Raw genomic sequence first — 21,625 nt, 5'->3', positions numbered from 1 at the left:
CAGGAGGGGGCCTCGGAGACCGTTTTTCCTAGTACTTACAGGTCAGCCTGGCGCTGAACCTTGACTCAGTCTCCTTGATATTCAGTCCACAGCGGTTCCCACCGCATTCTAAGGAGCTACAGATAGAGGCTAGAGCCTTAGATTTCAGTCAACAAAAGTGCACTACGTGTGCTCAACACATAAGCACCACATTTGGAAACCGTGTCTGTCACCGTCTGACCCCAAAGCCTATCATGTGATTGTAAACAGGGTCTTTGCTCATGAGTGACTCCTGGGAGCCTAGAACAGGGCTGGGCATGCAGTGTGTGCTCGACACCTCTCTGCTGAGTTAACGAAGAAGGAGACATCTTAGCAGGTTATATACTATTACCAAAAATAGGTCTCGGCAGTGTTGAAAGCTCGCCTGACTGGGAAGTTCTCTGTGGTGCTGACGGGGGTGAGGGTGGAGGACGGAGGGCAGGAACCGTCAGGCGGCTGGGCTCCCAGCTCTCCGATAAAGAAGTGAAACACAACTCAGCAAGAAGAAGGTAGGTTGTTTGGATTGTCATTTTTGGCTCATTTATAATACCTTCTCTGCTTCCTTGCAGGTGAACAGATAATGGGAATTGGTCCATGGGTTTGACAGGAAATGAAAGATTTCCAACAGTTTTTAAATGGATGGATTTCAGGGCAAAGGCCAGATTCTTTCCGTAAAAGAGGTAGTTAATAGCTTACACTGTATCATCCAGCCGCTCATCCACCCCTTAAAAAACCATTCTCTATTATAACTTTTCAAAAACAGCGTAACTAGTTTCTGAATAGGCCACATTCGCCAATGAAAACGGATTTTCTATCATTCTCAACCTCAAACAAAACATTTGAATAGTTATTTCTGAGCACATGCCACCCGATATCTCTTATGTGACATTAAAAAAATGCACTCAAATACCAACAGATTCAACTTTATAGCACCATTCCAAAATACTAAACTTTCTTTGCACCTTTATTTTTATCTTTTTTTTTTTTTTTTTTTGTACACATTTAAAGTACGGGCATCCTGTAAATTTCCGAAAAGCCTCATAGGGAAAAAAAGAAAAAACAACTAATTTTTAGGACAAAGCAATAACTCAGTTTGTAGGCGGGATGATCTCAGGCAGGCTGTAAGTTCTTCGTGGGCTTCTGCAGTCTTGGTTCTGGGGTGACTGTAGAAAGGACGCTAAAGTCTTCCTGGATTATTCTAGAGGTTACACTGCATATTAGCACGTAAAAACTTGTTGCTCAATGGTTAGACTCTAGGTATTGATTACAACTCAAACCATGAAAACAGCAGTCTTTTGTAATGATTTTACTTTTTCGAATGACAAAAGATTTGGGGTATCAGAGTCTGTGTACGTTTTATTCATGCTCTGCTAAGAGAGCGGTTAGACTCCTCTCGAGTTCCCTCGTACAAATCTTCGCATTTGAAGCTCAGAGCACTAAAATCTGTTCTTAGCAAGCAGATGTATTTAAAGTAGACTTTTAAGTGGGGTTTTAATTCAACATATATTTGGCTGCATTGTTAAGTACGAAGACTGTGTGACTAAGTAATGTGGGGGGTTGACAGAGGAGGATACTGCTCGCAGAAAAATCTGTTTCTCATGACCCTCGAGTTACGTTTCACACGCTGGTCGCAGCTGCGTGCTCTCGTCTAACTCCTCCGGGTGCGACCCCTGGGGCCACAGGTCTGGCGCGAGGACTTGGGGTGTTTGCGTGTGCTGGGACTGGTAGGGTAATGGAGAGGTAGCGTCAGAAGGGAGTCCGCTAACAGCTTAATTCTGCAGCAGTTTCAAAGAAACTGAGTGTTACACAATAACAGTCAAGGACCCAGGAAGAAGAAGTTTAAATTAGAAGTGACTAGTATTAAAAAGCTACTGCACACCAGGTAGGAAGGAATAGGAGAATATTAATATGCCCTGAAATAGAAATAATCACTTTGCACTATGTACACCACATACAATATAACATATTTTTTTAACATTGCACAATATAAATATTATACACGGTGGAGTAAACGAAATGCAAAATACCTCTGAGGCACACAGAAGAGACATGGATTAGATCGATCTCTGATTCAAATCAAGATGGGGTTAGTAAAAGGCAGAACGTTACATCGCCAGGCCAGTGAGCTCCGGGGCTAAGCAGCCACCTCCCATATACACCGGAAATTCTCATACCTCAGTGTCGTTCGAGTTGATTGCTTCAAACAAAGGCTCATCAGCTAAATAATTTGAGAAAATCAAACTGTTGCTCCCCACTCTAAGGTAGGTAATCCCTAAAGGCCCCTCCCGACCTCAGGGCTTTGTGAGGAGGACTATGTTAGTACAAGGCTGGGTTTTCCCCTATTATTTCTTGGGAAGAACTTGGTTACTATGAAACCACTGTAAGGAAACTAGGACAGTATTCAAGAACACCCATCACAGTGCTTAACAAGATTTAATGTACATTTATTCTTAACATGTGGAACATATAAAGATTTTATACTGAATAAATGATATTCATTAAGCCAGAGGAAAAGGAGGAATTTACATCAAGTTTTTTTCTTTTTTTTTTTTTTAAACTACATTATCTTGAAATACAAATGTGGATTCTTGTCACTGAAAAATCTTTGAAGTTGTGTTTCTTCCTTTTAGTTGTATTTTTTTCTTTTTTGTCTGTACTGGTAACCATAGTCTAAATCAATCCATATGCAACCATTTCCACACCTTGATTCATGAAGCAAATTGTGATCAGCCGCTCTCCCGAAATAGAGCATGACTTTATACATACAGAAACTTGTACATTACCCTCTTTTTTTTGTGTTTTTTTTTGTTTGTTTTTGTTTTTTGTCTTTTTTCTTTCTTTTTTTTTTTTTTTGGAGATATGGCCCTAATGAAAAAATATATAAAATAAAAATAAAAAATTATTTAAATCTACCATCACTTCGTAGTTACCACATCATGAAAAAGAAACTAAAAACTTTGTACTAAAAAAAAAAAAGAGAGAGAAAAGAAAAAGAAAGCATGAGGGTATGTTTCATGTACAACTTCTATATACATCACAGCCCATGGGCAGTAAAAAAAAAATATTTAAAAAATGATTAAAGGAATTGTGAAGAACTGTCACGTGGAAGGTCAGACGACAGACAGCAGACATGACGGTAGTGGTGAGAAAGCAGTTTCCGTTGATCGTTGTCAGGTATGTATTTTCAATCTTAACTTAAAAAAAAAAAAAAATTGTTTTTGCTCCTAGCCTAATGTAACCATTTTCCTGTGGAGAAACCAGTATCATTTCATAGTTTGACTACTGACTGACACACCTCCTTGAGCCCCTATTCCTACATCTCTAGAAGTTTCTATTGCACAGAGCTTTGGGCGATGGGATACAGTTTTTTTTTTTTCCATTATCTGAAGAATAACATGCCTAGGAAGTTGATAATTTTTCACCTTTTTGCCTCAGTGTGGTGAAATTTTCCCATCTTAGCATCTTTTGCCACATTTTTTTTTATTAAAGTCAATTTGCTTCCCCAAAAAAAAAAAAAAAAAAGCAATACAACATAGAAAAGAACATTAAAAAGAAAATCTGTGAGAAACAAAAAGTGACCTTTGAATGCACTAGGACAGCAACTTTGGTTAAAAAAAACGAAAACAAAATAAAAAACCCCAAAAGGATGTACTTATACACACAGACAGCAAATATTAATTTCATAACTGTTCAAATTAATTATTTCTTTAATTCCCAATTGGTAAATAGTGAATGGGGCAGAGGAGCAGAGATTTTCTTTTCCTTCTTTCTACGCTGGATAAACAAGAACAGAAAACAGCCAGTGATACGGGAGCCTCTAGTCTTCACTCACACATGCTGCCTTCTCTCGGATGTCATAACTGCCCGATCTGAAACAGTACATCACAGATGACAGACGCAACCAGAGAGTTCAGGACGGCTGATATCGAGATATCCAGCAATCGGCCCTCGTGCAGGAGGAACTCCGAGCGGTTCTCGTCCACCCTGGCCATGGCCAGCAGAGCCTTGGCCGCCCTGCACATCATGTCCACGCTCGGGGGTTCTAGAGGCGGGGGCTGCATGTGCAGGAGGTTATGCTGGCTCTGCTGATACTGGGCCATGGTGACCCCGTCCTCTAGGAAGCTTATCAAGTTGCCAATGCTCCCTTTCTGCACAGCTATGGCCCTCGCTGCCAGTGCGTCCCCTTGGGCAAGGTTCGATAAGAGCGCCATGGACATTTCTCGACAGACTGGGTTTTTCCGATCCCCCACGTACCTAACTAACGTAGCATAGAATTTCTCCTGACGGCTAAATGGAGGCGTGGCCAAGATCAGGTCCACGTTATTGTCCTGGATGCTGAGTTTGCAGAGGGTCTCCAGCACGAGTCTCTGAGGCGACAGGACGGAGTTGGGTCCCACAGTGGGGAAGGGGTCTTGTGCCTCTGCAGACGGGCACACCATCCAGTGCAGCAAGCCATCCAAGATTGGCAAGCAGATGCTTTCTGTGTAAGCAGACAAGTCTAGCTGCCCAGAAATGTTGGCCAACGTGACCAACGTGTTATCCCTTAAGACCTCCAGGCAGTCCCACCACCACTCATCCTTGCTGCAGGCCACCCCTTTGTCCTCGTCTTCCTCCTTCTCGTAGGTCTGCGGCGCTCGTTTCCTCTCTGGATGCTCGTGGTGAAGCAGAATCAGCTTCCCCAGGATCAGCACCAAGCCTGGATGTTTGGACATTTCAGCGTCATTACCAGGCACAAAAGACAAGCTTCGGACAATGTTGGACACACAGATACAGCGCTTAGCCAGAGAATCCTGCCAGTGCGCAATGGTGCAGAGAGGAGTCTCGTCTCGGCTCCTTGGCTCGTCCTCCAGCAGCTTGATGTTCCGGTGACTTTTGGCTTGATGGATCCCAAAGGGAAACTTACTGCTTTCGGTTTGGGCACCAGGGTTTGCGTCTTCCGGCAGCGCCCCTGGCCGCGCAGACAGGACGTCGTCAATGGTCGCGATGATGCTTTTCTCTTGCTGCTCGTCAGCCTCGCCTTTTCCTTCTTGCTCTTTCTTCCTACCAGTGGAGCTTACAGGGGGAGGTGGACGCCTCCGAGGAGGGATCTCCATCTTGCTCTCGAAGTGAGTCTGGATGTGCTCGGTGGTGTCCCCCCCACCAAGCTGCCAGTGCAGAAGTCCACTGTTGAACTCTTGAACACGACCCAGCCTGTTAGACCGGTCGACCACGAACAGGTTGTTCTTTTTGACTATCTTTATTGGCAGCTTGTCGAACTTACTCGCTTGCCTGGGCTTCTCCTTGGGATCTGCAGTGGCGTTGGGAGAGGCCAGAGCCGCGCTGCTCTTCTCCTCCATCTCCGTCTTCCCATCGTCCTCGTCCTCGTCCTCATCCTCCTCGTCGTCCTCCTCGTCAATACACTCAGCATCTTCCTCCTCTTTCCCCGAGTCGTCAGCCAACGACTGGCTGTCATCTCTCCTCACTGCATTGTGATCAAGTGCTTTTTGGCTGGGGTCTCCCACCTCATATTCCATAAGAATCCCAAAAATGTCAATTAGGCATTTTCTAAAGTACTCTACTAAAAGTTCGAGAAATCCAGACAACTAGAGAGGGAGACAAGAACAAGAACGGGTACAATGTCATAACCTCAAACAGGGTGGAGAAGGGCAACAATCCTGACAGCTATCGATACAGTTTTAGGAGGATTTTCACAGGTTTTAATTCCCTTTTGGCTAAGCCCAGAGAGAGAAACTACATATCCATTAGAACCGGCTTCCTGAATTTTACATTGTTAACTAAACCAACATGTACCATGTTTTCCACTTGCTGCTGACTTTCCTACTCCATCAATATGAAAACTTCCCTGTCATTTTTTCTTTTGAATATTATCAAGTTCTTTGCCTTTTCTTCTGACTTAGGTACAATGCACTCCATATGAGAAGAGCGGGAACGTGGATTTTATAGACTCATTCAGCCAAAGTGAGTCTGTTCCCTTCTACTATTTATCTGAGACTTGCTTGCCTGGATTTTTACGGTTATTATTCTTAGGATTTTATGGTTATTTTTGTCTCAGGTGCCATAGGTTACCCTAATTTACATTCCCCATATATCTTTGGGAAAAGATAATTTCAGCAATGGAGTAGCTCATAAACACAGAAAATTAAAAACAAATCAATTTAGTCCCTGATAAATGAATTAGAATGCCGTATAGAATGCACTTTTACATTTCAGCTATCACAACTCCAGCTGAAAGACAAAAGCCACTTCTCGTTTCCTTTCAGCAAACATTTGCATCGAGAAAGCCAAGATACTCCATGATCAGCAACTGCCCAGAGCCCCTCCCCCGACGCCCACACCTCCAACATGCAGGGACAATGAAGAAGGATAAGGAAGTACAGAAGGATTCTTTAATGACAGGTGTTTTGGAAATCAATCGTACTTTTGTATCCTGCTATCAGTTTCCTGAAAGTGGGTTTGGAACAATTACTAAGAAGTAAGGGGCCACTCAAGGACTGACCACAAAGGACTCCCTTTTAGGGGATGAAGGCACACTTTTTCATGTGAAGATTTGGGTGTTTGTTCCCCCACTTAAAGTTGACTTTTTCCCCAGGGCAGGGGAAAGGGGCAAGTTACTAAAGCAATTCTGGTTATGAAAATGTGTGAGCAACAGTTGTTCACTCTGCTCACATAAGGACGGAAGGTGATTATTCTAGCAAAGCCAGGACACATTTTTTAGTATTTTCTGTTACAAGGGGCTTCATGCGATGTTTATAACCTTATTAATACACTTCCTATCAAGTGAAAAATTGCCTTTTAGGGCTATAATGAGGACTTAAATGTGAGAAGAAAGGCAAAGTGGAAGATTCTGGTCCGATTTCAACAGAAGCAAGGTAATTAGATGTTTTGGCTTTTTTCACCCAAAGCAGAGAACTGTTCATACACAGTAGGGAGAACTACCTCTCCTCATTTTTGTTTCTAACTATTTCTGTAAAAGTCTGCAGCTCAGTTGACTCCTGGGCATTTTCCCTAGCCTTCTGCCCCCCTTCTCTCCTCTAGCAATTACGCTGGAAGCTACTTTAAGTCTACTGCTGAACAAAGCAGAGCGCTTTAAGCTTATTAAAAGTAGCAGGCTTTTCAATGACTGCCTCAAAATAAGGTGGAGAGAGGCAGCAATGAAGGAAACAGACCAGGAAAAAGTCTGGCCATGAGTTCACAACGATCTCAGCCGAATGATGGGGATACGGCGGTTCATTAAACTGTTCTCTCTACCACTCTCTCTACTGTACATTTTCCATAACATTTCTTTCTAATTAAAAGAAAGAGGTTCGGTCTCCCTGGAAAGTAGGGTATGTCCCATCGCAAGCTCCTGCATACCCAACACTGACTACCGTTCCAGCCTCACGCGACATTTCGGTCACCTCCCGCCGGCTGCTGACATTCATTCTAAACAACAACCTACTTTTACTATCCAGTCCACACGCGCGCGCGCGCGCACACACACACACACACAGGGGACGGTTTTCTCGTGAGAAACAGAAGTACGTGTATATTTATACTAGAGCCTGAAATGAGTCATTACTCCCGACTAAATCCTCAGACAGCGCTACGTCCGTAACGACAACAAGGGCAGCCACATCCGGTGGGGGTGCCGCTCGCCCCTGGCGCTCGCGCGCTGTGCACTCCCGAGCTTCCTTCTGCGACCTGGGCGCTTGGCTGGATGGGTGCCGGCTTACCTGGGAGAGACTGAAGGTAGCAACAGTGCTGTCATCATACAGGAGAATGTTAATAGTGTCCAGAGCCCAAGTACTTTCAGCCAGAAGACCTGACTTAAGGGACATCATCACACGCCAGGCCTCAGGAGTAACTAAAACCAGGAGAAAGAACAAGGGTATAGCTAATATTAACTCTATGCACGAAAGGGCAGAAGATAACAAAAGAATAAGAAGAAAGAAGTCGAGTGTTGAGTTAAATACTGATTTCAAACAAATGTCCTGAGGCATGGTTCAACGTGATCATTTCCAGATTCTAAATGGAGGGCACAGCTTCCTAAGAAACTTTTGTTATTTAAGATCCTTTGGCTTTGTTGGTTAAACATGAGCCAAAAGTGCTTCTTGAGGTGGTGGTGGCTGAGCCCAAGGGCCCTTTCTCAGCTCCAATTGGTTTCCTTTAGCCCCTAACAGACTCTGTAATGATGCAGCAGAGTGTTAATAATTGAGTCAAACCAAAAAATGGTATTTGTCTTCTCTTGCCCACTCCATTCACAAATGTCTCAGGGTGGCAGAATACAGGCAAAATGTAATTCCCAAGCAGCGCATTCTGGGGTAGACAGTCTTGATATTCCCTTGCTGTCCTCTTCCGTCTGAGCTCCTGCCCTCAGAACATGCTGTTGACAATTACTAGCACTTTGAAGGTTCAGATTTTTCAACAGCTTGGTCTGAGCCTGGGCTGGGAAACAGAAGGGCTGCACTTTTCTTTTCCCCCTTCCCGTTACTGAAGAAGACACAAGGATTAGATAAACATTTGCAAGATTTGCCATAAGATGGGGCTAGGAGAAGAGGCCCCTCGAACGTCTGAGATTTCCGTCTCAGGAAACCGGCAGAAGCACAAGGCAGGAGCGGGCCCAAGCCATCAGAACTCAGCAGAGAAACAGCCCGCACCAGACACCAGCAGCAATCGCACACGCTGGGGGGGCGTGGGTTTCCACCTCTATTGTAATTTCATCTGCTTTCCGTATTTTCTAAGAGGCATACAATACTTTGGTAACAGAAAAAGCGAACTTTCTTTTTCAAATAAGGGAACATAAATTTCCCCAGGCTGATGAGAAATGCTGATCTAAGACGCGCAGAGAAATTTCATAAAAAATTTAAATACGTTTATTTATTCAAACATATGCACACACACATACATAAACACACAAACACATGTGCATATTTTTACATATATATTTCCACATATAAAACGGTGCTCAGTGTCTGTCTGTATCTCCTTCTCGTCTCCAGCGTCCCTCTCTGTAAGGCCTTACTTCTCTCCCCTGCTCTGCCCGAATATGTGCTTAATTCCAGTGGTTGAAAAAAATCTTTAGTATCTTTGATTTTCTAGTCACTCTTAATGATTTCAAGTCAAGTGATTTTAAGGTTTTTGAAAAGACTGTTTCTTATAAAACCAAGGTCTATAATTTCCTTTGCTACATTAAAAGTACTTCAAAAATAATGCACAAAAACTGTGTGTACTCCTAGATATTCCAGATCTGGGATCAGTATTCAGAACATCCCAAACAGAATGAGCAAACAACATCGGCATCCAACTGAAATCGTTCCTTGGCCCATATCTACCAGCGCTACCTACACAACACATCATATCAAATTCTGTATATTATATATTTATCTACATACTATACGCAGGCTTCTGCTTTTTCCCAGGAAAGCTCACTGTCTGTCTGGGGTTCCCCAAATTACAGAGTGGCTCGCCTTCAAATTTTCTCAGGCCACCCGAGCATTTCATTAGCCTCTCAGCCGTGAGGCCCACCACTGCAGAAATCAAGCGCTTGGTTGCGGCCCAATCTTTCAGCTCAAACTGTAGTATAAAACACAGTCACTGAGGATCCCCTGGTCTCTCACTTGGAGCTCTACTCTCTCACACAAATAACACTCACGTGTAAAAATACCATTGTAAACTCACGCTCCTCTCTGGCACTGTTTCTTAACTCAGATCAGCAGCTTTCAGCTGCCGCTCCTGTACAAAAACATGTCTTGATAGTTTGCCGTCCTAAGAATTTCATCCCTTGGAGATTAACAGGAGCTAAATCTAAACTAAAATTAAAATTCTCGATCACAACTGGGATTCATTTCAGGCCAAGGCCCGCAATGCTTACCGATATCTTTTGAGGTAATCTTTCGCCTTTGTTTCAAAACTGGCTGTGAGGCCTCAACGGAGCCAGGAGGAAAGGTAATCTCCCTTCTGATGGGGGGCGGCTGGGGGGGCGGCCCCGTGACCTGGGCCGTGGGGACGGTGGGCAGGACCTTTTGCATCTTCAGGGAGGGCAGAAAGGGAGACTTGCTTGGAGACATGCGGCTCTCCAGGGAGCGCTGGAAGGAGGCAGGGCTGGGGGCTCTGGAGATGTGATTTGGCAGCGATGGTGGCGTCTGGTAGGATGACTGAGGCGGGCGCGTGATGGGCTGCATGGAGGCGGGAGAGGACATATAAGGCTGACGTTGGCTGACGTGAGAAGGCCACTGGCTCTCGTGATTGATCCTTTGATCAGGTACCATCATATCATCCGTGCGGTTCATGCCGGGGTAAGGAGGTGCCTGGGCGGGGCCGCCCGGGCCTTGCCTGTTCTGGTAGGGGTAAGGCATATCGTTGCGAGCCGCCCACATGCTCTGCTGAGGCCCTTCGCTGGAGGACGACTGCATCGGGCCGCCCATCATCTGAGGCGGGATCCCATGCGGCTGTACCTGCCCCGGGCCCTGCATCCGCTCCCTGTTGTAGGGATACGGGTACTGTCCCTGGACGGGCCTCCTGTCCGGTCCGGAGTAAGAGCCCCCATACTGGTTATACACGTCTTGCTGCTGGTTGCCATACTGTATGCTGTACATGTCTCCCTCGTGGCGTTTGGCTGGAGGCCCGTACATGCCGTCCATATGGCGTTTGTAATTCTGAAACGCATATCAAGACAAATCATACTGATGTGCTTTTACAGGTATAATCACACACTTAAATTATGCAAAACAGTTATTACCTGGTAGAAGGTTCATTTCAAAATGAATATGGGAAGCTCCTGTAACAACTAAGGACTAACAACTGATGCCCTCTATTTCGGGATTATACAAAGCTGCGTCACGTACTCCGAAGAGGGTTTCCGAAGGCTTTCTGCATGTGCTTGGCATTTTCTCTGGGGAAAGAAAGGCTTCCTCTCTCTTTTTCCTGGTACCTCCTCCCTTGGTATTTCCCAGGGCTGCAATACAGGGGCACAGCTCTGGAGACCCCAACACGGGCACTGCCGGACGGGGGGCCTGGGGTTACATGAAGACGGCCTCAGCAGGGAGGAAGAGGGCTCGCCCTGGCACGGACGGAGCTTCCTGAGGGCCAGCCTGCAAGGCTCCTGCAGTCAAGGGATTCCTTAGGCCTACCTTTGCAGGAATGTCTCCACATAGCATCCGGCTCCTCAGACCGGACCTGCTGCCCCGACACCCTACGGTCTCTGGCCCCCACCCCGACTTCCAGCAGTGCAGCTCAGAGTCTCCCCTGAAAGCCCCACAGGCCCCAGCCTCTGACAGCAGGGCCCGTGTTCCTGTGTATCAGGCTCCCCTCCTGGGGAAACCCCGGGGACCAGCACTCGACCAAGGTGGGATCCTCCTGATGTGAGAAAGATGCTGATGTGATAATTAGTGTTCTTTCACCTTACTTGGAAATTGCCTAAGATCAGCTGGTTTAATTTACTGCACATACATGCTCCAGGAAAATTAAATGTTTAAAACCCCCTCTATGCTACCAGAGGTCTTAAACCTGAAAAGTTGTTTAGAAATAGCAAATTCTTGGGGCGCCTGGGTGGCTCAGTCGGTTGAGCGTCTGACTCTTTGGTTCTGGCTCGGGTCGTGATCTTGGGATTGTGGGACTGAGCCTCGCATCGGGCTCCCCACTCAGAGGGGAGTCTGCTTCCTCCTTCTCCTTTTCCCTTTGCCCCACCCTCCATGGCCCCGCTCGCACGTGTGCGCACTCTCTCTCTCAAATAAATAAAACCTTTAAGAAAAAAAAAAAAGAAAAAAATAGCAAACTCCTGTGTCTGAACAGCCACAGCATGACGTGCAATTCTCTGAAGCACTAGGGGCTACTGCAAGGTTATCCTACACAATTCAGGATCTACGGTTGCGTCAACCAGCACCCACCCATCCTATGTGGGCAAAATACTTGGTCATTAATATCTCAGTTTTAAAAAGCCGATTAAATTTCATCTTGGTATTTAATATTTTAAGTTATTTTTATCTACACATCTTTAAAATACCGACAAATTTCTATTCGAAAATGGCATTTGATAGGGACAATACACACAACAGACACGTGTTTAAAATATTCTTTACTCGGGCTGATTCTTCTTGACAAGGCTGAACGTCCTCTACTTCCTACAACATGTGACCTTTGTTTAAGGATACCATCTATCCAGAGCTTTTTAAAAATTTGCTGACTTCAAAATCCTAATAATATTTTCTAGCATAAGCAAACGGATCCTGATTGTTCAATAAATGCTACTCATTTTTCTTATACTTCCTAAAACTCTGCAGAAGTAACACAAGTTGGGGTTTTAAACAGAAAGCTCAGAGATGCATGCCCGCTCGCCGACTCACCGGCTGCTGTGGATACAGGCCGGGCTGGTGTCCTCCATATGGCGGCTGTCCTGAGGCAGGGCCTTGGCCTGGGTACTGCTGCCCGTAAGGTTCATGCCTAGAGTGAGGCATTCAAAGAACACTTCATTGTCAAAGGACGTCAGGCCAAGAGAGAAACCAACAGTTCATTTCTGGAAATCGCGCACCCCTTAGTGGTCTTGTCTTTCCTTCACTGCACACACTTTCAAAGAGAGGCACGCCAAGCAGAAACAGCACTTTAACTTTTAGCCACAGGGATGGCAACACCCATTTTGGGAATGCTGCCAATCTCCTGGCTGGAAGGTGTGCAAGGAGCCCCGGCCAGATAGGCCGGCACCCCTGTACCTCTGGGCAGAGTCTCTGCCCCACCCACCAACGCGGACCCGGGCAGCGAGTGTCATGCAACCCCATGACGGGAGGTATTAACGAGAGCCAGAGACAAGAAAAACAATCTAAGAATCAAAGAAGGACTTCCAGGAGAGCATAAACCTATAATCATGGAAAATGTCTACTTATTTTCTCATTATGAATACAAAATGTTCAATTTTTTAAAAGTATACTCCACAATTAATCCAAATGATACTGAGTTAGCTACTAATTGTAAAAATATAACTACTCAAAATTTTAAAGCCCCATGACCCTAAAAGGCCACAGAAAAGAATAACAGAGGGGACTTAAAAGAGTGACAGGGCTGATTTAAATGTGCTCCTATTAAATCTGAAAATGGGAATGTATAATATTTATTTTTCAACTCCCATTACATTGAGAAGCTATAAATACCATAAAAACAGCATGCGTAAAAGAGCAATAGATTTGAAGTTTAAAGGGATAAACTGGTTTTGTTAGTATACTAATTGAATCCTGTAAGAAAGAGGATACTTGCACTGAATATATTCCTAAACTGGTCAAGGAAAGAGACTAAGAAAGAAAACAAATGGATTTTGAGAACATCACAGGTAAAACAGATACAGAGGAAGCGTGTGCTAAGGGCATTAATAGCTAGAAGGAAGCTTACGTTAGGAGGAAAGAAATAATAACTGATGCAGGTAAAATCTAAGCTAAACAAGTAACACTTTTCAGGAAGCATAAGGTAAACCCTAACGTGGTAGAGCCCAAAATGACTTAAACTAGTTCTAGAAAGTCTTCTAGGAGAAACAGAACAGTACATTTGCCTGGGCTCTGTTAAGAATATATGTTCCAGGAGAAGTGTTCTTCCAATCTCATCAGCAAAAAAAAAAAAAAAAAAAAAGGAAAAAGAAAAAAAGAAAGCTTCTTCTGGATCCTCAAAAACAAATCGAAATAAAATCCCTAATCCAGTACACTGAACATGATGGGAAACTGATTCATGTAGCCATCACTAATAAACGTTCACCACACCACAGCCAGGGTAAGAATGAGAAATCTAGATTCTTAAGTCTAGAAAGAACCAAAACACTTTAAGCTTGTGATGGCTCTGTGTCTGAAGAAGCAGGTGCATGGAAAATGCCAGAAAGAAAGCTTCTCTGGTAATAAAACAGTGACTTTCAAACTTTCTTCGCCTTTGTGTCACACCAGCGGAAACCTCCTCATGACTGTCACGATTCGCCCCTGTCCACGGCCAGCACGTGGTCTGTGGGAGCAGCAGTGACGGAGGGAGTCTCTGAGGAACACCACCACACCGGATCCTGAAGGAACGGAGCCGAGGCCATCCCTACCCTGAGCCTGGGGCTGTGGCTACAGTTAGAACCAGAGCCTTCTAATGTGCCTCCATTTTCTTTAAAAATCACAGATATTACGTTAAAGACTTTGCTTCTGAGCACTTGTGTATTAAGGAGGCAAAGAACATACCAGCCAGGGGAAGGTGCTTTCAGGGCCTGTATTTAAGTCAGGGGCAGGGGTAAGTAAGGGGCCTTCTTCACCGAAAGAAGTCTACCGTGAGCCGGTTTTCTGTTAACCTCTAAGAGACATTTCAAGGACCGTCCTTCTGCCTCAGTAAAAATAATCTGCATGAGCACCAAAACCCAACTTGCTATTCGATGCCCAGATGCCATCCTGAGAAGAAGCATCTGGAAACAAGACTGCCGGGGCTTTCCTCAAAGATGTTATTCAAAGAGCAAAGTATTCTCTCTGTTTAAGACGTTCGCAGGGAAGAACGGAAAGACCTGAAGAACCAACACCGGGAGGGAAGACCTTCCCAGAGCTGCCTGTCACCCGGGGCTGCGGAAAGCCCAGCGTGGCCCCTGGTGTGCGAACACTTCCCTAAGGAAGAGATGCAGGCGGGAAGGGGGCTGGGTGGGGCCGCAAGACTGAGTCTGTGGAGCCGCGCAAGGCAGCTGGAGGAGTGGGTCAGTGGCTGTGTCGGGGGGCAGCCCGGTGCCGGCAGGGCCACTGTGGCTCGGGGCCTCCAGCTCTCAGGGGTCCTTCTCCTCCTGCTGCTGCTGTGGTCGTCGGTGGAGGCAGGCCCCCGACCCCACCCTTACTAAGTCCAGCAGGAGAGCAGTTGTGTGCGTTGTCAGCAGCTACCAGGCTCAGAAACGTGTGTGCGGGGAGAGGTTCTGGTAAACCTCATGGTCATCTCAGAAAACGCTCACCTTCGATCGTAGCTGGCTCCGTAGGGAAACTGCTGCCGCTGCCCCATGCCCAGACTGGACATCGCTGCAGAGGGACTCTGGTTATACATGTCCTGCATACTGCTCGTGGGCATCTGCCCTTGAGTCATAAAGGGCTCACTACTTCCAGGCACTGCAACATTTTAAAGGAGAGAGAGAAAATGAGGCATCTGCAAAAGCCAAGGGGCCCAAACGGCCCTTTCCAGTCGTTTCTGTTATCCTTAATACGGCAGACATTTATCTTATTCTTAGTATGGCTGACGACAAAACAAGCCAAAGAGTGTAAGGTCTGGAGTCAAGATGGACCTCAAGATCCCTATCCCTTACCCCATGTACAGCCTCATAGGAGCCCCTCCCTTGAGGATGAGTAGAACCCACCAACATGGTGAGGTGTTGCTCCCATGATTACATACATTATATGGCTAAAGGGATTTCACAGATGTAACTAAAGTTACCAATCAGCTGACTGGTAGTCAACTAAAAGGGAGATTATCCAAGTGAGTCCCTTAAATCTGTGTCTAGCGGTCAGAGACACTCTCCCGCTGGCCTTGAAGAAGCAACCATCACGCAGTGGAGAGGGCCAGATGTTAGGAAGGGGGGCAGCCCCTAGGACTGTGAAGGCCCCCAGACGACTGTTCTCAAGACAAGACCTCAGTCCTACAACTGCAAGGACCCAAATCTGCCAACAACCTCAACGAGCTCAGAAGAGGCCCCTGCGCCGCAGATAAGCAGAGTCCTGGCCGACACCCTGATGTCTGCCGTGGGGGGCCCCGAGCCGAGAGCCCACAGGAACGCGGGATCCTACACGGATGTTGTTCTGGGCAGCTGAGGTCGCGGTAATTTGTTATGAAGTAATGTAGGAAACAAACACAGGCCCTTTCTTGGGGCGGTTACCAAACTTCTGAGTTTCATTCCTTATCTATGAAATAAGGTTGGTCATGCCGCCTCCTGCAGTGGGTGTGAGGAAGAGATGAAATGCGCGTACAGGTGGCCCTTCACACAGGGCTTAGAGGTGCTGACCCCCTCAAAGGTGAAAATCCACGTGTAACGTTGGACTCCCCCAAAACCTAACTACTCATAGGCGACTGCTGCCCAGAAGCCTTACTGATAATGTACACAAATAACACAATAAAGGGGCACCTGGGTGGCTTGTCAGTTAAGCATCTGCCTTCGGCTCAGGTCGTGGTCCCAGGGTCCTGGGATCGAGTCCCACATCGGGCTCCCTGCTCCTTGGGAGCCTGCTTCTCCCTCTCGCTCTCCCTGCTCGTGCTCTCCCTCTCTCTCTCAAATAAATAAAATCTTAAAAAAAACCCTACAAATTTTGTACATTACATGTATCATATACAGTATTCTTACAGTAAAGCTAAAGAAAATGTTAAGAAAATCATAAGAGAAAATACACTTATAGTACTGTACATCTATTTATTGAAAAAAAAAAATCTGTGTATAAGTGGCCCTGTGCGGTTTAAACGTTGTTCAAGGGTCAACTGTCTGAATAAAGCTAGTTGCCTTCCGTTCTAGTGGAAAAAAGTAAGAAAACTTAACATGAATACCCATCTACTGACTCACCGCAAAATCTGGATAAAGAAACCCACTAGGGAATTAAGAATAACTCAAGAATGGATGAAATACAAGTATTTCTATCAGGGCGTAGAGTGGCAATTAGGTCAAATATGCAAATTAGCATCAGCTCAGAGCCTGAAGGAAATTGGGTCAAGCCCAGAAACTAGCCTGTAGGCAAATTAAACATTTTAATGCAAATCTTAATTGATATACAGTACTACTACCTTTCTTCATCCTAGGAAGGTTACTTTTATGTTACACGAAGCAAAAGCTGGTTAGACTTGGGTGAGCTGATAGAATTTGCTGGGCTGGAAGAAAAGTGCAGATAATGAAGTCTAGCTCCGGTGGGATGCACTGAGCTTTCCCATACTTTATTTTATTTAAGCTCAAGTCAACAGGCGGCAGATTAAGTTCTGATGTTACTTTCCATTTTATAAATGTAAAAACAGAGGTAGACAGACATTAAGGGGGATAATTAAAGTTAAATAGCTTAATTCCTTGATACACAAAAAAATTCTTAAAAAGCCAGTAAGAAAAAAAGATCATCAGATTAAAAAAATGGGCAAATAAATGGACAGAGAAAAAGAAAAATAAGTGGCTAATCAATATATGAAAAGATGTGTGACTTCACTAATAATTAAAGAAATCCAAGTTAAAACAGTTATGAGACTTTCCCCTCCCCTAATCCGATGGGCAAATATTAAAAGGACCGATAATGGTCATTCCTGGTGGGGGAGTGAGGGTCCACACACTCTGACATGCTCATGTGAAGAGTACTACATTGGCCTAACTTTTGTTGATACCTGTTACGGGAGTGCTATATTCTGATGACCCCCAAGAGTACTGACAGCCTATGAGGTCCCCGCCCACAGTGCGTTTTGGCGTGGTCATGTGACCAGCATTGACCCATGGGGCACCGGCAAATGCGATGCCGCAGAGGGTCCTATGTGCTGGCAACTGGGGCGTCCTCCTGAAGTGCTCCTTCTGGTAACCCACCCACCATGTCATGAGGCACCCTGGAAGTTCCGTGGGACGGCCCCTGGGGGAGGCCCCCAAGCGACAGCTCCTGATGAGTTCCCAACAGAGCCTCCAGATGACACCAACCCTTCAAGGGACATCCCAGCTCCAGCAGAGTTCCCAGTCAGGCTCCCTGACGACAGCAGGCGCCTCATGTCCCAAGCTGACACAACACATGCAACGAAGAACCACCCCGCCCATCAGGGAACTGTGAGATGCAACCAAACGCTGGTGTTGAAAGCCACTTCGGGTGGCAGTTCGTTATGTAGTAAAAGACACTCAGTAAACTAAAATAAAAGTTCAGATCCCTTGATTTAGTTATTCCTTTAGGAATCTATTTCACAGAAACACAATTACAGGTGTGAAAAAAACAGCTACATCAGTCAATAATCACGGCATCATTTTTTTTTTTGAAGATTTTATTTATTTATTTGACAGAGAGAGAGACAGCGAGAGAGGGAACACAAGCAGGGGGAGTGGGAGAGGGAGAAGCAGGCTCCCCGCCAAGCAGGGAGCCCGATGTGGGGCTCGATCCCAGGACCCTGGGACCATGACCTGAGCCGAAGGCAGACGCTTAACGACTGAGCCACCCAGGCGCCCTGCATCATTTTTTATAACAGCAAAATATTATGAAACAACTCCTTCAGTACTAGAGCATTAAAAAGAAAAGGCAGGGGCGCCTGGGTGGCTCAGTCGGTTAAGCGTCTGCCTTCGGCTCGGGTCATGACTGAGTCCCGCGTTGGGCTCCCCGCTCAGTGGGGAGTCTGCTTCTTCCTCTGGCCCTCCCCCGTGCTGTGCTCTCTCTGTCTCTCTCTCAGATGAAGAAAAAGTAGGTGGGGGACCCTGGGTGGCTCAGTTGGTTAAGCGTCTGACTCTTGGTTTCGGCTCAGGTCACAATCTCAGGGTCATGGGATTGAGCCCCGAGTCGGGCTCTGCGCTGGGCGTGGAAGCCTGCTTGGGATCCTCTCTCTCCCCCTCCCCCAACTCCTCCCCCCTTTCCTCTCCCTCTCAAAATAAAAAAAATAGGATTATGTGTACAGATACTAATGGATATTTAAAATATACTGTATACAGAATGTAAATATTCACTTGTTCACTTGTAAGCAAGTAATGGGCCGGTCAGTCAGTAACGCGTTCAGGGAGCTGGTGGGGCAGGCAGGCAGCTGGGGCCGAGGCTGCTCCGGCTACGGAGGCTCAGACAGGCTCTGGCACGGCCCCCATCACCACACGAGAGTCCAGGAGCAGCAACAAAGCACGGCTGCCCCCGATGCTGGTCGTTACATGACGAGTCAAAGCACCCCAAGTTCACGCACAGAATAATGTGAACCGAGGAAGGTAAACCTTTATTATAACAGGGACAGGGCTATACAAAAACCTGTTTTCTGTGGGTTTTCTGCTTATCTGCTTTAATTTGGTGCTAAATACACCAGTACTGTGAGGTAGCAGGTGAGCTGCAATATCCCGGGGAAACGTGAGAAGGGCCTTCCCTCTGAGCCACTGTATCATTTACACGGTGGATGCAAACACATTATATAGATAGTGAGTGTCTAACAAGGTGATCCACAATCACCCCCCCATTTATTTTCAGAGTAAGAAAAACCGTAGGCATACAGAAACAAAAGCAATGTAACCCCCTATGTCCAATATAGCATATAGGCAGGATACTGGAATGGTTCACCTAACTTTTGAAGCCGGATTCCAAACACTACTAGTTATTTTTCCCTTGTTATTGTCAAATTTTCAGAGTCTAAAAATGTGATACAACCACCATCAGCAGTAACAGAATGTTCTTTCTACTATCTCATACCACGAAGAAAAATAGCTACCTCCAACACGTACAAGGCTTGTGAATTTCTGAGCTTAGGGATTTATTGCATGTTCTGCAGAATATTTACTTGGAATAAGCAACTCTGAAATGTTTTGAAAGGAAAAATTATAGATTCTCTTACGTGGTATAACAGGTATCTGAAATGTTACATAAGAAATAGATATTAAACATAATCTCATTTGTTAATTAAATGATACATGCCTAATACTTATAAATTTGAAATTATTCATTTTTATTTTTCACTGGTCCATAATAGTTGTGAAAACACGGCTTTGGGCTTTATGTTTCTCTCCACTTAAGACAAGATATCAAGAAATTTGCATACCCTGAATATCTAAATCGAACAGAAGTACTATTGTTTAAGGGATGCCGGAAGAAGTACTTCCGTAAAAATAGTATTCACTACTTTTCGGTATTTTTTTCAATGATATTCACATCATGCCTCAATTTCACGGCCCGGCTGCATTTGGAAGAGTGCCAAAGAGCACTTGGAGTCTGTGTGCCTCGGGAGGCGCTCAAAGGGCGGAGGCTTAGATGCTCCGTTCTCAGTGCCAAGCGAACGCCAGGGACTGAGCAGCATAAAGGGAAACACCCCCGCTGGGTGTTTGCTAACGTCGGTCAGAACTCTCCCACGTTCTCGGCGATCCCATCCACCCCACAGTTCTCCATCCCACTTCTCTGCTTAGTTCTCTAAAATGATTCCTAATTCCAACGCTCTGCCCGGCTTCAGACAGACACGCTCCACCACCTACCACCTCAGTCACCTTGGGCTTTCCCTCTCTCCTTCCTCTCCCTCCTGTCCCCAGTGCAGGCTCGAACAGTGAGCCTCTACTTCCCAGTCGTGCATCTCCAAGGTAGTAACGTCACCCTCTTGGTCCCTATCACTTGCTTCGTCCCGTGACCCCCACGTTCACTCCAGCCGTGCAGCCTGTTCCTTCACCAACCACAGCGAGCACATCCACTTCTCTCTCTTCGCTGCTGGGATCTGACTCCACCCCGTCATTTCTCCCCTGGGCTCTCACAGGGGTCCCTCCAACACATTTGCCACAGTTGCCACTTGTTTATTTATTTATACGATTTTATTTATTTGAAAGAGAGAGAGCTAGAGAGAGCATGATTGGGTGGGTGGTGGGCAGAGGGAGAAGCAGGATCCCTGCTGAGCAGGGAGCCCGATGCGGGGCTCGATCCCGGGACCCTGAGATAATGACCTGAGCTGAAGGCAGATGCTTAACTGGCTGAGCCACCCAGGCGCCCCACCAGTTTTTTATTTTTTAACAAAAACCCAGTCGTGTCACTTCCTGCAGAACATCTTTCAGCTAGGGTCCAAACTCATCCACACGCCCATGAAGGCTGAAAGGATCTGGCCCCAGTGGTCCCGATGGCTTCCGTGCGCTCGGCCTGCCCCCCTGGCTCACTGTGCCCCAGATGCCTTCTACCTCCTCAAACATGCCAACCCCTCTCCTGCCTCGAGCCTCCCCCCACTCCCTGCTCTTCTCTGACTGACTCCTCATTCCTCAGGTCTCCGCGGATAACCGACATCTCCTCAAAGCCCTCCCCTCCCGACCACCCTTTCTCAGGGGGATGTCCTTCCCTCCCACGACCCCCACCCCATATCCCTGCACTTTGTGTCCTTTCTTCCTTTTTGTTTCTTTTCCATCAGGTCCTTTCTTCCATCAACCACCATATTTAATTATATATTTGTTTGTTCCCCAAGACACTGTCAACCCCAGCAGGAACTCTGTCTGATTTATCAACACACCACCCCGCACCTGGCCCTCGCCCAGCCCGTCCCACAGGACATCATCTGTGAGGCCAGGGAGCACCACGAGCATGCCTGCGCATGCGTGTGTTAGTCATTCTCCAATGGGCTTTTTGTGCACTAACTCAACTAAGCCTCATCACACCCTTTAGGCAGGTCCTATTATTACCCCAGTTTCTAGATGAGGAAACTGAGGCTTCCCCCAAGGCCAGAAATTTAGTAGGTTGAGGAGCTGGGACTCAGCTATGTCTCGAATGGGTAAGTGAATTGGTTGCGGGATGGCAGGGAGAAGAATGTCCTCTGCACCAAGCCTGGGCAGAGGTCCCTCTGCACTTACCTTTTCTCATTCCACCAAAGGGGTCCTTGTTGGGTTCATAGGGCATCCTTCCCATCACGTCGGGCATGCTCATGCCCTGCTGGTAGGGGGCGCTCGGAGTCATGGAGTTCCGTTTCGGGAATGATGAATCACTGGCGTCTGAGAATGGGTCGTGCACGCTGACTGTACCGCTTCTGA

General features: G+C 46.3%; 1 protein-coding gene across 12 annotated transcripts in view; it reads right to left on the bottom strand.

Annotated features, from left to right (window-relative positions):
* Positions 1-2,441: 2,441 nt before the first annotated feature.
* ARID1B (AT-rich interaction domain 1B) overlaps positions 2,442-21,625 on the bottom strand; it is a 425,168-nt gene continuing 405,984 nt past the window's right edge. For all 12 annotated transcript variants that reach the window (XM_081829188.1, XM_081829193.1, XM_081829189.1 and 9 more), the window contains 6 exons: positions 21,449-21,621; positions 14,927-15,077; positions 12,339-12,435; positions 9,869-10,652; positions 7,731-7,861; positions 2,442-5,600 (listed from right to left, as the gene is read on the bottom strand). In XM_081829188.1, the coding sequence (XP_081685314.1) occupies positions 3,873-5,600; positions 7,731-7,861; positions 9,869-10,652; positions 12,339-12,435; positions 14,927-15,077; positions 21,449-21,621 (3,064 nt within the window). In that variant the 3' untranslated portion in view covers positions 2,442-3,872. The remainder of the gene's footprint in view (positions 5,601-7,730; positions 7,862-9,868; positions 10,653-12,338; positions 12,436-14,926; positions 15,078-21,448; positions 21,622-21,625) is intronic.

Source organism: Leptonychotes weddellii, chromosome 8, assembly GCF_054177405.1.
Source record: "Leptonychotes weddellii isolate Sample4059 chromosome 8, ASM5417740v2, whole genome shotgun sequence".
In the NCBI taxonomy this organism is placed as follows: Eukaryota; Metazoa; Chordata; class Mammalia; order Carnivora; family Phocidae; genus Leptonychotes; species Leptonychotes weddellii.
The sequence above is the reverse complement of the archived record's forward strand: the minus strand, read 5'-3'. Positions and strand labels throughout refer to the sequence as shown.